Source organism: Pieris brassicae, chromosome 5 (assembly GCF_905147105.1).
Source record: "Pieris brassicae chromosome 5, ilPieBrab1.1, whole genome shotgun sequence".
Taxonomy (NCBI): domain Eukaryota; kingdom Metazoa; phylum Arthropoda; class Insecta; order Lepidoptera; family Pieridae; genus Pieris; species Pieris brassicae.
This window is the reverse complement of record NC_059669.1, coordinates 10,757,067-10,773,916: the sequence shown is the minus strand read 5'-3', so window position 1 is coordinate 10,773,916 and position 16,850 is coordinate 10,757,067. Positions and strand designations below refer to the sequence as shown.

At 33.5% G+C, this 16,850-nt stretch overlaps 1 protein-coding gene across 2 annotated transcripts in view; it reads right to left on the bottom strand.

Annotated features, from left to right (window-relative positions):
- Positions 1-16,388, bottom strand: part of LOC123709436 (unconventional myosin IC) — a 50,136-nt gene extending 33,748 nt beyond the window's left edge. The window contains exon 1 of one of the 2 annotated variants that reach the window (XM_045660791.1): positions 16,133-16,388. In XM_045660791.1, coding sequence (XP_045516747.1) covers positions 16,133-16,233 — 101 coding nt within the window. In that variant the 5' untranslated portion in view covers positions 16,234-16,388. Of the gene's footprint in view, positions 1-6,968; positions 7,195-16,132 lie in introns of those variants that run through there. The other variant, XM_045660794.1, reaches the window with a different exon arrangement.
- Between the last annotated feature and the right edge of the window lie 462 nt (positions 16,389-16,850).

The window sequence follows — 16,850 nt, the reverse complement described above, 5'->3', positions numbered from 1 at the left end:
AGAGTCGGGTTTGATTGAGGCATCGTCCTTGACGCTCATCATTAGTAAACAGTATTTCAGTCTTAACAAACGCACTTTAACTGAATTACCCACTTCTTTCTGACAAATAACAAAAGCAAATCTATATATAAGCAACCCAAAAAACGCACTTTCATCGCCCAACGCTTTCTGTCCTTCCTAGGCCCTTTCATGTTTAACCACTTCTAAAAAACTAAATTATCACTAACATTTCAACTCACAATACATAGACTTACTAAAAATTTCAAAGAATATCTTGTCAACGTGTCCTGTGCTGATACAGATAATATTCTTATTATACAAAAATTGTTTAAATATAAATTTGTGTAATGTAGAAATCATAAATATTTAATATTATATGTTAAAAGGAAGAAGCTGGCTGCACAACACAGGGAATCCTAGTGTGGTGGCCAGTGCACTTTATTTTACCTAAATTTCCTATATATTGTGTATAATAAAGTTTTGTTTCTTTTTAAATAACGTTAACACTGTGATAAAAGAGACAGAACAGTAATTAGAAAATAAAACACACTTATTAATAAGACCTTTCATAAAGCAAGAATATCATTAATATTTCGTATTAATTCGACAATGAATCGCGAAAAGAACTTGATGTTTCCGTAAATAGTTTTATATCTTCGACTTTGATTTCAAGTTCAAACGGAAGGTTATGCGTAATATCATTTCGACGCACTTTTCCTTTTACCGTTTCCTTACAGTTTTCCCAACAATCATGTGAATATGAGAAAACTTTCCCATACTGCGGTAAGTTCTTGCACTTTTCATTATGTATTGTGATGCAAATCCTAAGTAAACAGTACATCTGTTATTGCAGTCACTAAGTCAGTTACTTGTAGTACGGAAATTCTTATAATAATATTTATTTATTAGTAATTATATCAATCAAATATACATTATTTACAATTGTCTTAGTCTTGAATGTACTGGCATTGTAATAATTAAAATAATTAACTTTGGTCCCAGTGTGCCTTTAATACTGGCAGCATTTCCTCGCTATATTGCGTTACTCATTCGTTCAGTGAGGATAGCACCAGCTCTGGGGTCACTGGTACCTCCACCAACCACATACCTCCAACATAAATCTTTAATTAGCGCCTGTGCACTTGAACCCAACGGCCCAAGAGTCTCTACTCCGAAGGGAACAAAATCGAAGTTGGGGAAAGACGATATTTGAGCCGTTTTTTAATACAATAATATGTTAGTTACAAAGAGAAATTTGTAGACTTACACCCTTATTCATAAAAAAAACTGATTAACCAGGTCTAATTGGACAGTTTTAACTACAAATTTGTCTCTTTTCAGCACAGCGTAAACACATTAAGACAGAAAGAGAGGAAAATCTTTAAATATTCCTCGTTAAAGTGTAATTTTGCACCTATTTAATCGATTATGAAAAATCGTTCACAAGTAACCTGTCATATTTGATTATAGTGCTATCCGATCACGCGAATGCATTTAAATCTTAGTTAACTATTGATATCCTCTAACAGACGATTAGCGATTAATAATTAATTTACGATTAATAAACTGGGGAAATCCATTTTGCTGTTTTTTGGACTTCCTTATATCATTCTATAAAACAAATATATAATTAAGCGTCCAATATAAATATAGATAGTACGATATTTTCATCCTCCAAACTCAAATAACTTTATTTATATATATAGGTAACCAAGTACACTTATGAACTTCAACAGAAAATATGTTAATTTATTCTAAATTTACATTTACTACAAGATCGCAAGTCAAGGGCGTATAGCGACCAAGAAGAACTGGTAAGAAACTCTCCGCCACTCTTTTAAATCGCGAAGCTTTGAGTCATACAAATTGTTTGAACTGGAGCAAATCAATCCCAAGAATTAGGATCATTTAAATTATCTTCAAATTTATAAAAAGCGTTATTGAATTTATTCAGTGATAATTCCCTAGTCTATTCCAGTAAAGGAGTATAGTAGGAGTTACTGTTCTACTCGTAATATTCTTCGAGTCTATACTCGTCGAGTCTATATAGTAACTCCTATGACCTATGTTCCAAATGGTTGACACGATCTTTACGTAGCTAAAGACTGTTTTGACTCAAATCCTGTGTCATAATCATGTCTCAGTGCTGCATGACCATCTAATCCACCGATTATCACTAAACAGTTAGACTTTTGTTGTCTTTATACAACTTGTATTGAGTCTGTTCTGTAATGTGTCTTCAATTTTTAAAAAAAATATGTACTGCGATGTGGCTTGATACTTGGTCCAGGTTAAACCTTGGTGCCTGGAGACCAAGATCAAACGTAATAAAGTAAATTGTAAAATACATTTAGTCCTAAACCCGTGTAAGAAAATTATAAAAGCCAATGCAACTTAGCAAAATTTTTCCTATATGGCTACAATTATTTCCTCAATAATGTTCCGGTAAACATATAAGGATATTATGAGGACGCGTGAATCATGTTTACATAAACATAAGTAAATATTTTAATTACTGATGTCATACAACTATTGTATCTACTTGTTCTATTGTTATACTGAGGAAAAGGGCGTTTGTTCAAAAGTCAAAATATGCTTCAAAATCGATGCGCTTAACCGTCAATATTCTATGGAATCCCTGCCCTGCCGGAAGCCCTGTTCGACATGGAAGTGGGCAGTGGCAGCATGCAAACTCCACTCTATTGTCGTTGCTCTTCCAACTTTTACGTGTCGTAAAGAATAGAACTGAGTGTGAACATTGATATTACAGCGTCAAGTGTTTAGGACAAATGCGCCATAAATATATAATTATAGTAAAGACTAAGCGATACGACGTTTGTCAAAAACGCATATAAATTCTATTAAACGGCTACATATATATTTAAATGAAAGAAAACATACATAGAAGATCGTAAATTGTTTAGAGATGGGTAGTGCCCTTTTGGTAAAAAAATCGATTATATATTCGATTTATAACATTAGAATAAATGCCGAGAGAACCAAAGGAATGACCACATCCAGAAAGGCAATATTACTATAAAATAACAGTATTTTAGAATACGTACCTCGGTCAGACAATATCTATGACCGGTGGAACAATAAAAGAAATCAACACAAGAATAGCAAAAGCATGGAAGAGCTTGGTACATGGCAGAGAGTGGCACAGTGCAGCACATAATGGACCACCACCTCCTAATACCAATTAGGAGAAGGCCTTTTGAAATAGATTGAAATAGACACGTGTTTAAATATAAAAGTATCTGAATTAAAGAGAAATTATAATTATAAAAATATTATTATACTGTTTTTTACGATGATAATTAGCACGGTTAACTGATATAGATAATATACAGCGATATAGATAAAATTCACAGACAATTCAATAATCAAATTTGTAAGTCATTATCTTATCTGGTGAAGTTCAGAAAACATTGGGTGCAAATTGGAACCACTGTTTAAAATTAAATTTGATTTAAACTAGTTTCATACCGCAAAAAACAACAGTACTTATACAAGAATTAACAAATGTACTATATATATTTTTGTCCATATTTATCGAAATAATTCAAATTGGGATTACGCCGTGATGAAAGAGACTACTTAAAACGCTGTATTCGATTGATTGAGAGTAGACTATAGTCAGTCTGTAAAAAATATATCTCTAAAGAGACCAATTTAGTAGCGAACACTAGTTATTTATTAATTTAGTAATCCTATAACAAAAAACGCCAAAGATGGAATATATACAAAAAGGTTCAAAGGTTTACGAAGGGAAAAACACAATATTTTTTTTTAAATACGGAATAACCAATTTGGCGGTGTTTTGTTGTGTGAAAGTGAGGGTAGTACGTATGTACGTAATATATAATTATATATATTATCTTTTTCTTTAGATTTTACTTTATTTTAGTTTTAGTATGTGTTGAGGACTTTTTTGCATTTTTTAGTTATGCACATCTGTACTTTACCCTCTGTAGGTGTTACTGTTCCATTTAGGGTTGCCTGGAAGAAATCGCTTATCGCTAAGGACGCTCGTTGCTTAATTAATTACTTATGTAACCTGTTTTTTATAGAAGTGTGAATAAATAAATATATAGGTGTGTGTGTATGATTCTTAATGCTCCTTTTAAGCATTTTTTGTGTTAATTTATTTCTAATTTAATATATAATGAAACTCTTATATACATCATAATATATGACTCAACTGATATGAAGCCGATATAAAGCACCTTTATTCTTGCACGTTTTCACGACTTGATAAGTTTTATTACGTCAATGAACTTATAATCGCTGAATTGCCAAGGAAACTATTTTATTAAATCTACAAGGCTTACTGTGACTTATTGGGCATGGAGAATGCACAAATGGCCAGTATTTACAATATTTTTAACCTACATATATATAATAATAAATAATTGGTAAATAGAAAATTACAATAAATTTATAAGGTCCATGTGGCATTACTTAGTGGTTAAGCGAGGAACTGGCTCTTTTGCTAACTTTAATCTTTAATTAAACGCCTCTTCCACGGCCCAAGAGTCTCCGAAACAAAATAAAAAGTTAGCGGAAAGCCATATTGCGTTTATTATTTTCCTTGCTCTGCGGCCGCGCCAGCTTTTGTCTTGCTTGTTTATTGTTTTATTATATAAATATTTAGTATTACAATTACTAATACTACCCATTAGAAACTATACATCAATGCCGAAAAATGTTGAAAGTATTCCATCTTTTAAAAAGGTCGTAATGGGATTTATCGTACGTCAGGGATTTGACATTTTATGACAAGGAGTGGGTTGAGAAAGTCACTGTCTAAATACTTTTGTATATTGTATCGTTACTTGTATTAATAAATAAATAAAAAATCAATGGCGCTACAACCTTTTAAGGTCTGGGCCTAAGATTTCTGTATCTGTTTCATGATCATTTGTTAATTGAATAGGCAAGTAGGTGATCAGCCTTCTGTGCCTGACGCACGCCGTCGACTTTTTGGGTCTAAGGCAAGCCACTTACGATGTTTTTCTTCACCGTTCGAGAGAATGCTAAAACATATAAAGAAAGTCCATTGGTGCACAGCCGGAGATCGAACCTACGACCTCAGAGATAAGAGTCGCTGAAGCCACTAGGCCAACACTGCTCTATTAATAAATACGTTGAAAAAAACAATAAAAACTGATGTTTTCATTCTATAATTCTTCAACTCTTAATAATTTGACCCTTTATTATGGCTATAAGAATTTATATATTCATAAATATAACCTTTCTAGTATTTATTGGCAGATCATCCGTTAGTTATAAATATTGATTAATCACGCTTGATTGAATAATTAGAAGAATCATTTTCTTTTGATGTACGTATGAAGTCCCGTAATCCCCGATTGGATCATGGCCCAAATTGCAATACTCAATAGCATATTTGCGACCAGACTGTGGTGATGTAGAACAAAAGACGAAAGATGTGCATTTCGTTCGATTAGGTCAAATGGAACGACGTGTAGCGTGTGTTTTGATTGGTTAAGAGGTGCATTCAGACTTACATAATAGATATAAACTAAGTTATTTGTTTTTTTTTTCTTATACGGTTGGTGAACGACGTGATCTTTTGCCTCCTCTGTCACCAACCACGATCAGTTTCTCCAAATTCTCATCGCCTCTGCGCATTGAATGGGCGAAATATTATATAACTTGTTCTGGATATATATCAGACAGGCGAGTCCATGTGCCGAGTTGGATCAAGATAAACGTATGGGTGCGCTCCGCAGTCCACGGTCCACCATCGCCTCAAGATCCACATCCCTACAGCATGAAACCTTTGCCTTTCTCGAGCCAAGATTCGAGAGCTCCTCCGGATCCAGGAAGATATAAAATACTTGAGCACAATTCGATTTTGGTTTTGATACCAAATCCTCTTTTCTTACAGATGTTGCTTAAACGTTTCATGGCATCTTTAGCCAGTGTTGATTGATAAATTTCCAAAGGCAACTTTGCAATTTGTGCCTGTCGATACAGTTCTGAAAGTATTTACCATTCGTTCCGTAATGTCTCTTCGATATTTTTTCTTGATGAAAACTGGTTGCTCAGTTCGTTGTACTTATGTATAAGCTTTTGTTTCGCAAGAAATCGAACCCTATGTATGGCACATGTGCGTAAAGCACGGATAAATACATGTTATAAATATTATGTTAATTGTTCATGCGGTTAAGTGGCCGGTAAATACGCATTTAAACGGTACAGTTAGTTAATAAGCGGTGTTGTGATTGTGCATATAATTAGTCAAGACTAGTTTCTACATACTAAATTCTCTAAATAAAATATATCAAATAGTATGAAACATATGGAAATGTGTAAATTTGTAAAACTGACTTAGCTTCGAACAACATTAAAATTTTGAGAAAACTACAAAATAGTTTAGAAATTCATATAATTGTGTATAACAATAAAGGTGTGCTTAAAATGTAAAAATATAACCAAAACTAATTTCACCATACAAAGAATTACTACTAAAACATTTTGTACTAACCAATTAACTAAGTCGTACAGAAATGTATTACGGTAGAATTTATGCGTAAATAAAAAAATAAACAAGGTTTTTAGTGAATGTGAATGGTGTTAATATTTCTAAAACTTGAAGATGACTCTGAAGGTTGAGTCTTACCTAATTATGAATAATTTTGCTGTAGTTGATCTAACAAAAATACAATTGGTCGTAGTAATTTTGAATTAACTTTAATAAGACCAAGGATATAGCGTTTAATTACTTTTGCAATGTAGTTGTAATGAGTATTTTCAATAAATAATAAGATTTATTATTATCATTGGCAACATTGAATTTATTCCTAAATCCAAAAATTGGTAATAGACCAATTGTATTTGACTTTTTTCGTAGTTTACAATAATATTTATAATTATTTATTAGTTTTGAATTAATCACAAAAATACTTTTGAATGTCATTGAACCTTTCACGAATCACCTATATGCAAAAACTCGATCAAAAAATCACATTCGGCAATGCACATGCCTCGCGCCACAAAATTCACTAAACCACAGACTAAACACAAATTCAAATTTCAAACACAATAATTTACAGCAAAAAGTTTCAAAACAAAAAGGTTTTAGTTAAGAGACGAGAGTTTAATGTACGTTTAAAAGTTCGTTTTTAACGTTTCGTTGAGCGTGAGGTGACATGGAGCGTTGGCGTTAAACTGTCTTCCTATTTGATACCGGTTATATGGCACAGTAATATAAGGTGCTACACGTTCTTCGGTTAGACTTTCGAGGCTATTGTTGTAAGTGGTAGATCATATCAATTGTGTAATTTTATTTCGATAATGCAAATTGCACGTTTATACACGTATACACATTACATAGATTTATTTACTTGTATATAGAAGATACATATTAATACAATCCTCAAATTATTCAAATGTTTTAAAGCTCTCAGCTGCTAGAGACATAATTTTTTTTATGAATGATTTTGTTCCTAATTGATCATAAGCATTATTTTTCTTTACACGCCAAAATCTTACCAAGCTATTTATTGTGATGAGCGTAAGCCTACCTCATGTCATTATACCATACTATGTGAAAATAAACATTACTTATGACGAGTTCAGCCCTACAATAAAAAAAATAACTTAAATATACACGACTTATATTAAATTAAACATGCTTTTTTTCCTATTAATATATTAACACTTAAACACCTCTTTACAGTACCAATACGATAATAAAAAAACACGCTCACTCAATCACTCACTCACTAACTCACATCCACCCACACACTCAACACGAGCGTGTTGAAAAAAGCAAAAATAATTGAAAGAAGATGTAATTAAATTTGTATATATTTTTATGGAATTTACTATTAAGTTTGTTATGGAAGAGCTGGGAACCCTGACACAGGTATTTATTTACTTAAAAGGGTTCGCAATTCTTACACATTATAATAAATTGTCAAGTGAATAAACACATTTTGTATTTTATTTATACGATAGTGTAGGGAAATAAATATTAAAAACATAAGATAGAAATACACAATATGGCTACTGTAAACTCACTCTTAGAATATTATAACTATATGTAGTTAATTAAAGTTTTCCGTTGAATTTAAAAGAAATATTCCCAAGGCCATACAAGGAATGCAACGAATCAATTATACATGATAATTAAGCTAGGCATCAATTGGCGCCATCAGACATACCTGTTTCTAATATTTTTTTTATTATCAATTCCCGTTAACTATATTTATCCATAAGCACAGAGCATAAATACTATTTTATACGCCAACACGACGAAGACGTTACGGAGGAGTATTTTTTCTTATATTGGTGCCTCTACGTTACTGAAGTATGTCAGTCAGTCGTGAAGACGCATTGACTCGTCCACTCTATAACGTTACGAGACCATGATTGTTCCTTCTATCAACACGTTTGGATATAGTGCGTGCTACTATTTCACCATGCCTCCTGCTGATAGAGGACAAATCTTTGTTTTTTATATTTTTAAATAACAATTAATCACTTAAAGATGTCATGTGGAACATGGTGTAATGGTTGCAGCTCCATACAAACATTTTCTAAAACAATAAACATGGCGATTAAAAAGAGTGGCGGAGAGTTTAATGCCAGTTCTTTGACTGGACCAATTCCAATATTTCATATATTTAGTCCTCGACATCTGAGGGAGATGAAGAAGGAAGTTATGAAGAACCCCTTTGAAGCACTTTCTTAAAAACAAAATTTTCTCTAACGATTCAAAACCTTAAACATTCACTAAAATATTCTTATTGTGCAACAAGTAGTTTAATAATAAAGTGTTAAATAGAAATTATAATATGTCATCATAACACAATATACACTTATGAACGTCAGAAATGAAATACATAATAATGTTTCTAATTTTACATTTACTGCCAGTTCCTTAATCAAGGGCGTAGAACGGAATAGAAGAACTGGCAATAAACATTCTTTAACCACCAAGTTTTTTGTTTTACGCAATGTTTGTAAGGAGCTGCAACCATTACTACATGTTCCTCATGACTTTTAAGTAATTAATAGTTAATTAATAATAATAAAAAAAACAAAGATTTGTACTCTTTCAGCAGGAGGCATGGTGAAATAGGAGTACGCACTTAATCCAACCGCAAATACAAGAGACTAGCTCACGGGACAAGGAAACCTGGTAAGGATAGTGCCCTTTCTTTTTAACTAAACATCCGTTTTTTATTATGTATAATAACGTTAATGATACTATGCTATACTATGCTAGGCTATGGCTGAACGCGATAAACCGAACCGAACCGAAGATATTAAAAGGTTATCACAAACAATGATTCACGAGGAAGGTTTAATATGATTTCAAACCATTTTGAAGTGGTCATAAAAAATCTTGCCATAATCCACGCGAGCGACACCGACGTAGCTATTTTTTATTAATAAAACTTTATTCATGCCAATATATTTGTCACAATTTTTTTTCTCTCAAACATCGCACATGTCACACATCGGACAATCAGGTACTTATAAAAATATGTTATAGAAAGGATATACAAATGTGAAAATGACATAAGAACTTAAGAAGGCCCAGTGCTAACTAGATCCATGCATTCCTCACAATTGAGTAGCCAGCAATATAACCGCCCATAACTCACGAGGGGACTCTTTGTATCAAAGAAGTCACACAAGTCCGTCAAGCATCCACGAATATGCAATGTAAATACTTAAGTATGTAGGAATAAAGGAAGTAATAATAATACCTAGGTAACACTGAAAATGTTTAGAAACTGAAAAACGGCTTAATGTAGAAAGTTGCCCATACTTTTATTGTTTTTCGAAGTAATCTCCATTCCTCTCTACACATCGTCGCATTCGATGGGTCCACTGAGAAAAGCAGTGGACCCATTCTTAGAGGTCTCTTCTATGGCATTTTTGTACCCTTTCACCGCATCTTCTGATCTCGTAAAGGGGTTCGTCGGCAGGACACCAGGTCAAGACTGTATGGCGGATGACTAATTATCTCTACCTGCTATAGTCAACTATATTCAACAGTCCGTTTTGCGGAGTGCGCTGAAGAATTATCGTGGTGAAAAAGGATCCTGCTTCAAGGGCGCTGCTGTCGAATTTTTTCCTAGACAAAAGGCAAACAGCGATTGTCATACCAGTCTGCAGTAACTGTCCTTCCATCTTCTAGCACAACTGTCGCGATATGACTGTTCCGATCAAAGAATGCGGCAATCGTCTTTTTTCCTTGACTTTTCCTTTCTTTACCTCAGTTGGCCGCTCCTCGAAAGGAAACACCCACAGAGCTGATTGTCTTTTGGTTTTCGGGTACGTAGCAATATATCCAGCTTTCATCACCTGTGATGATGTCAAATTCAGCATTTAAGTCACCACCATTGAAATTATCTAACATTTGGTGACACCAGTCCAAGCGAAGGTGTCGTCTGTTGTCTGGTGTGTTCTGGTCGTCGGTTAAAGGTTGGGGAATCCATCTGGTACAAAGCTTCCTGACGACTAAATGTTCGTGTAATATTTTTTGAACATGACTCATACCAATGCCTAGGCTTGCTTGTATCTGCTGATAGGTCACTCTCTTATCTTCCTATCATGCGTCGCATAGCACTGATGTTATCTTCATTAGTCGCTGTTAAAGGACGTCCGCGGAACGCGGATCATCATTGAGATTGCTATGTCCACGCTTAAACTCGTTAAACCAATTGTAAATAGTGGCACGAGATGGGGCTTTATTAAGAAATGCTAAACGCAGCCTATCATAGCTTTGTTGTTGAGTAAGCCGACAACGGAAGTCATAATAAATCATTGACCGAAAATTTTCTCGCGTTAGGTTCATTTTCACGTGTAACGAAAGTTTTAGATTTGCCGCCAATTCATAAAAACAAATGACAAATTAATGCAATATACTACGATAATATGAGGTTACCAAAGACTTCTAAACTTGAAATTCAAAAAAAGTTTTCATTAGCAAGGTTTCTAACTGGCCTGTTCTAAACATTTACAGTGTTACCCACGTAGCAAATAATTAACACAGCAAGGTTTCAAACAAGAACCGGCGGAAGGTCTCTATTGAGTTGCTGAAAATGCCCACCGAGAAATTTTTCATCATTATTGTAAATCATGTTTTATAATAAATATTGACTAATTGATCTAACGCTAGTCCCTCTAGGTGTCCTGGGTGTTTGGAATATTTTGAAGACAATTAGAATTCAATGTCAATTGTCAATCAAGATTCAGTGAACCAGAAAATCTGATCAACTAATGTCATTACGAAGACTGCGATGTGCTTACATTGTAGACTAGTCGTTGAACCAATTTTTCTTACGAGTATATTTCTTTGATGTGCTGAGTATCTGGATTCTGACGTATGAACAAACGGGAAATTCCCCCTTACGCCAACATGGCGTATACAGCAAGGCACATAATAAAATGATAATGCTCGATTTATTTACGAGCTAAAGCGCGCACAATCGCGCGGTTAACATCAGATGAGTAAGATACCCGAGGCGCATGAATTTCACATTGCCGGAAAGCTCGTAAATGGATTGCCGACTGTATAGGAATTAGTATGCTTTATTTTGAAGGACGCTCAGTCGAATTTGTTCGGAAATACTTCAGTTGGCAGGTGGTTGATGGTAATGGTGCGCGATAAAAACCGCCTTAATAATCTCACAGCTGTGGAACGACGGACGTCGAATTTCCTCGTAATGTACTTGGAAAACCATATTCAAACAAATAAAGGCGGGATGGTTGCCGCTATTGAAGGTCATGGGGTCTTGGATTTTTACTTCAGCTGGCAGCTGGTTCCACATGGTGGTGATGCGCGGCGCTGCCTTACAAACAGTCAGTTATGGAATGACGGACGTCGAGGTAATACGGGTGGAATTTCGTATAATGCCACGACGTCCGATGATGAAATTCAGCTGCACATCTTATTTAGCTAGCTTTTTAAGTTATTAGAAAAAACGTCTTTAATTATTTACTTAATCCATTATATTTAATTATTTGAATTAATGTGCTATTATTTGTGTTGGTAAGTGTATATAGAAATCTTTATATAAATATACATCGACCAGTTAAAATTTTATGTGATATACGACTTACTACCCTCATTATTTTACAATTATATTACACTTGTCAAGATATAGAGAAAATCACTCGTGCAAGAAATTATATTCTATAATTTCATGAATCTATAATGAAAGAAAGGCACATGAGTTCAATAATAAATACAAATACAAATTGAATTAAAAATAAGGTGATAGCACTGAAGCACACGCAATGGACATTTTGTAGACACATTGATTTCTAGTGGGACAAAGGGGTTACTCAAAGAAAAATAGTTACAAAACAAATATAACTTCTTTAATAACAAATATTGACGCAAATTTATTACAATTAATCATCATTAGTGGTTGGTGAAATGGCCTGGGCAACGAGGCACAACATTGAGAGGCCGGCCTTGTACCAGATGTTCCACAACTGAGCGTTTCATAAGGCAGATTTTGCCGTGCACCACTACTATGTGGAACCTGCCCACTGAAGTATTCCAAACCAATTCAACTTAGGGACCTTCAAGAAAAGAGCGTACCTTCTTTCAAGCCTTCTAGCAATGTGAGTGTGAATCACATAAAAAAAAGATGGACAGACGAAATTGTGTGAACGAGGGAAAGATCGCTGGAGATAGCACAAACAGAAATATTAATTTCTTGTGCCGTAAATGTGTTTGAATGGAATAAAATAAAGCTATTATTGTCATAGCTTGATTGATTCCTTATAGAACAGGGGCAAACGGGCAGGATGCTCATCTGTGTTAAATGATAGCCTCCCATATACACTTTAAATGCCAGAGGGCCTGCGAGTACTCTCGGCCTTTTAAGAATTGGTACGCTCTTTTCTTGAAGGACCCTACGTCGAATTGGTACGAAAATACTTCAGTGGACATGTTCCTGTTGTGGAACGACGAACGTCAGAGTGATATGGGTGAAATTTCCTCAGAAGGGCAGGATGGCAGCCGCCACTGTAATTTAGCTTCCTTAATAAATTCTTTCCTATATAAACTAAAGATCATTTTATTCTCTTTGGTTCTACGACATCACTTATGCGGTGAATTTTAAGGACAAAAATGTGTAATGGAATGGGTATTAAGAAACGTTTAAGGCTGTTTTGCATTTAAATTGTGGATGAGCCCATCTCATTAATTATGCTTACTTTGGTATGTTGTTAATTCGTGATATGAATCCAAACTGTTCTTAAGTAACACAGTTCGCATAGAAGAAGTACCTTTTCGCCTAAATTAGACATTAATACTTTAGACAAAGTAAGTTCAGGAGGCCTTTACTCAAAAGGGGACTGTAGAAGACAAAGAAACGGAAATAACAATAACTAACTAAGACTATGATGTAATAACAAAACTAACTCCCATTGGATATGGATTTTTATGCAGTTACAAAAGACATCACTAATTTTACACACATACACATCAATTATATTAGAACATTAAAATTTGAAACTAGCAAGAAATAAATTAAACAAGTCGCCACAAAAGAAAAATATTCTGAAGTTCATTCAAATCAACGTTGGAAAATTCAGGTAGAACATCGTGTACATTTCCACTGGTATTAAACTTACCTATTGACTGTAAAAAATGTACAATGCTAAAACGCCTTTATATACGTACGAAGAATGAATACGGTAAATTGGTTCGGTAGCAATGTAACGCAATCCAATCAGTTTGATATTTGAGAGCGCTCAATAATCACTGCTCATCAATTACAGAACTAGGACAATCTTATTAATGTTACCGATTTTGTTCTCGAACTAAAAAAAATCGTCAGTTATTACGTCAAGTAGCCATTTGTTTTCAAATTGCTCCCGATTGGGAATGTAAATGTACTTTCGAAGGGTATTAGTCAACAGCATAAAAATAAATCAGTGACGCTACAAACTTTTTAGGTCTGGACCTCAGATTTCAATCATTTGTAGGAATCAGTAGGAAATCAGCCTCCCGTGCCACACGCCGGCGCCGTCGACATTTTGGGTCTTCTTGTCTCTTCTCTCTGGCCGGAGATCGAGCCTACAACCTCAGGGATGAAAGTCGCACGCTGAAACCACTACTCCAATACTGGTTAACTACATTTGCTATCCAATGCGCGTCGGAATGCGTCAATACGTCATTTTATTACCTTTTGACCAATGACATACCCAAAGGTTTTGACTTGCGTTTTTGTTTAACATTCTCAATCCCGAGAGCGAAATACTCTTAAAGTTATGTAGCGATCATTCATTTGTTGCGCATAATTTTCGTAAAGCACGTCCCATCGGTGTTTATACGTAATATTGGTCACATGAAATTTGTATTTTCCTTAATATTTTCGACAAAAGAGCTTGGGATAAAATGTCAATAGTATTGTTATGAATTAAGTACGCACAAAAATAATAAACTATAACTATGACCCTATCATCTAGATATAGCCAACACACCTCCAGTGACATGCTATATACCAAAATTATCATATTGCTACAGCAAGTATCTTGTAAAAGTTTGATAAATGAATAGCAAATAATATTTTTATATTAATTTGCTCGTAACATATTGTTAGGCGAAATATTTTTTTGTAATTGTTTATATCACCACAACATTATATTCAAAATTTAAATCAATATTTAGAAATGATTAATTAGCGTTATAAAGCACATCATTGCTAAATTATTAATTTGCTTGAACAAGTATCTTGTTAAAGTTTGATAAATGAATAGCAAATAATATTTTTATATTAAATTGCACGTAACATTTTGTAAGGCGAAATATATTACATTCAAAATTTAAAAAAAAAAAAATTTAAATATGATTAATTAGCGTTATACAGCACATCCATGCTAAATATTTTAAAAAGTAAAAATAATCTCAGTATTAACTTTATTATTCGAAAACAATGTATTGTTAGAATCCATATAATTTAAACTAAAAAAAATGTCCTTGCAAAATACCAATTAGCAATAAAGTTTTCGTAATTCAGTTTTTTTGACGCGGCGAGTATGAGACATATTTAAAATAAATAGTAATTCATTAATTATTGCTTATCAATTCGCATGATATTTCCATAATTTTGAATATAAGTCCCAGTCTTTGTCAGCCAAGCTATGACCGTTGACCATGCTTCCTTTCCCGTTACTTTTAATTTTAAAATATACTTTTGAAAATTTTGCATAGGTATACATTTTATCTGATGTATATTATTCCAAGTGACGAACCACCAGTTTATTGTTTGGACAATAATAAAGATATGAATTTTTGATAAGAATTATCCAAATTTTATATCACTAGCATTCGAAGTATACAAGTATTATGTATATATTTCATTTGGATTAGTAGAAATATAATTTGGCGAGTCGTAAGCGTAGAAGTATGTTCCTGCTCAATGTAAGCGAACTGCCAAAACTGTTGCCTAGCCGAGCATTATTGGGGATGGAATAAAAAAATTAATTGTGTACGACATAAAAGTACTAACTAGATAAGTTCTCGCATATATTTCGGTAAATTATATATATGATATAAGATTTTATTTAAAATTCTTATTGTTAAATTAAGGTCATATTCATCGAATAAAAATATCAACGCCTTTCTGGACAGGATAGACGCACTCTTCTGCACCAATGCTTAAACAACCTCCTTCGTTGACGCATTGACTACCAAATCTCCTATCTTAAGTTAAATTTTCTGTTCCTACACCGTGAATAATCCTTCTCTTTTCTCAGTTAATACTAATAAATAACTGTTCTCGTAACTTATCCTTCTCCATAAGTAATATACAAAATAATTTATAAAGTTAATAGTCACACACATACATGCATAGTCGCACCAATATTTATAAGTACTATATTTTACAAGATTATTATAAATTTGGTTTTGTTGCTATTGGTAACCTAATAAAAAGATATATTTTATCCTCATATATAAAATACAAGAAGAAAAGGTAAAAATTTAGAAGAGCAAAGTATGACGTTATCGCAGATCTACTTAGAAACTTTTTTATCTTAATTATCACTCAGTTTATTTTAAGTACTCATCTATTGTTAAACACTATGGCATTTATATATGTATAAGTAATAAAATACTTACGCATTAATCTGCCGAATAACTGGGACATCTGAATCTCCATTCACAACGATAACCGGGACGGAATTACCTTGAGAAACTCCTGGTACGACCTTTTCCGTCATCTTACACAAACTCTTTGGATTGACCTCTTTTAGATAAAACCTTCTTTGGAAATATGAAAACACTTAAAAACTTATTGCACAAATTTAAATTTAGAACATTTTCTGGCTACGTGGCTCCAATCAAGAATCTATAAGCAAGTGTATCGCCCTCGTACAATTTATCAGATATACAATGAAGTAATCAATATTTATCAATTATAAAATGCCATTTAATTTACGTATTGTTTTAGATTACACTCAAATTGTTATAATTGATTGTAAATACTTAGATAAATGTAAGTTTAAGTGGTTATCGTAACACATTACAGAAATAAGGCAAGATAAAATTTTACTTTTAGATGGTGAAATTTCTCAGAATTGAAATTTGAATAACAGTATCATTGACATGAATACTGTAAAAATTCTTATTAAAGATCTAAATGTATTAAAAAGCTGGCGCGATAATAAACAGCCCAAATATAAGAGTCTTCACTCCAACTTCGATTTTGTTCCCTTTGGAGTGGACTCTTGGACTGTGCGGTTAAAGTGCAGGCGTTAATTAAAGACTTAAGTTGGTAGATAGTACCAGAGACCCTAGAGCTGGTGCGACAAATGAACCAGGGACCATAATTTTAAAA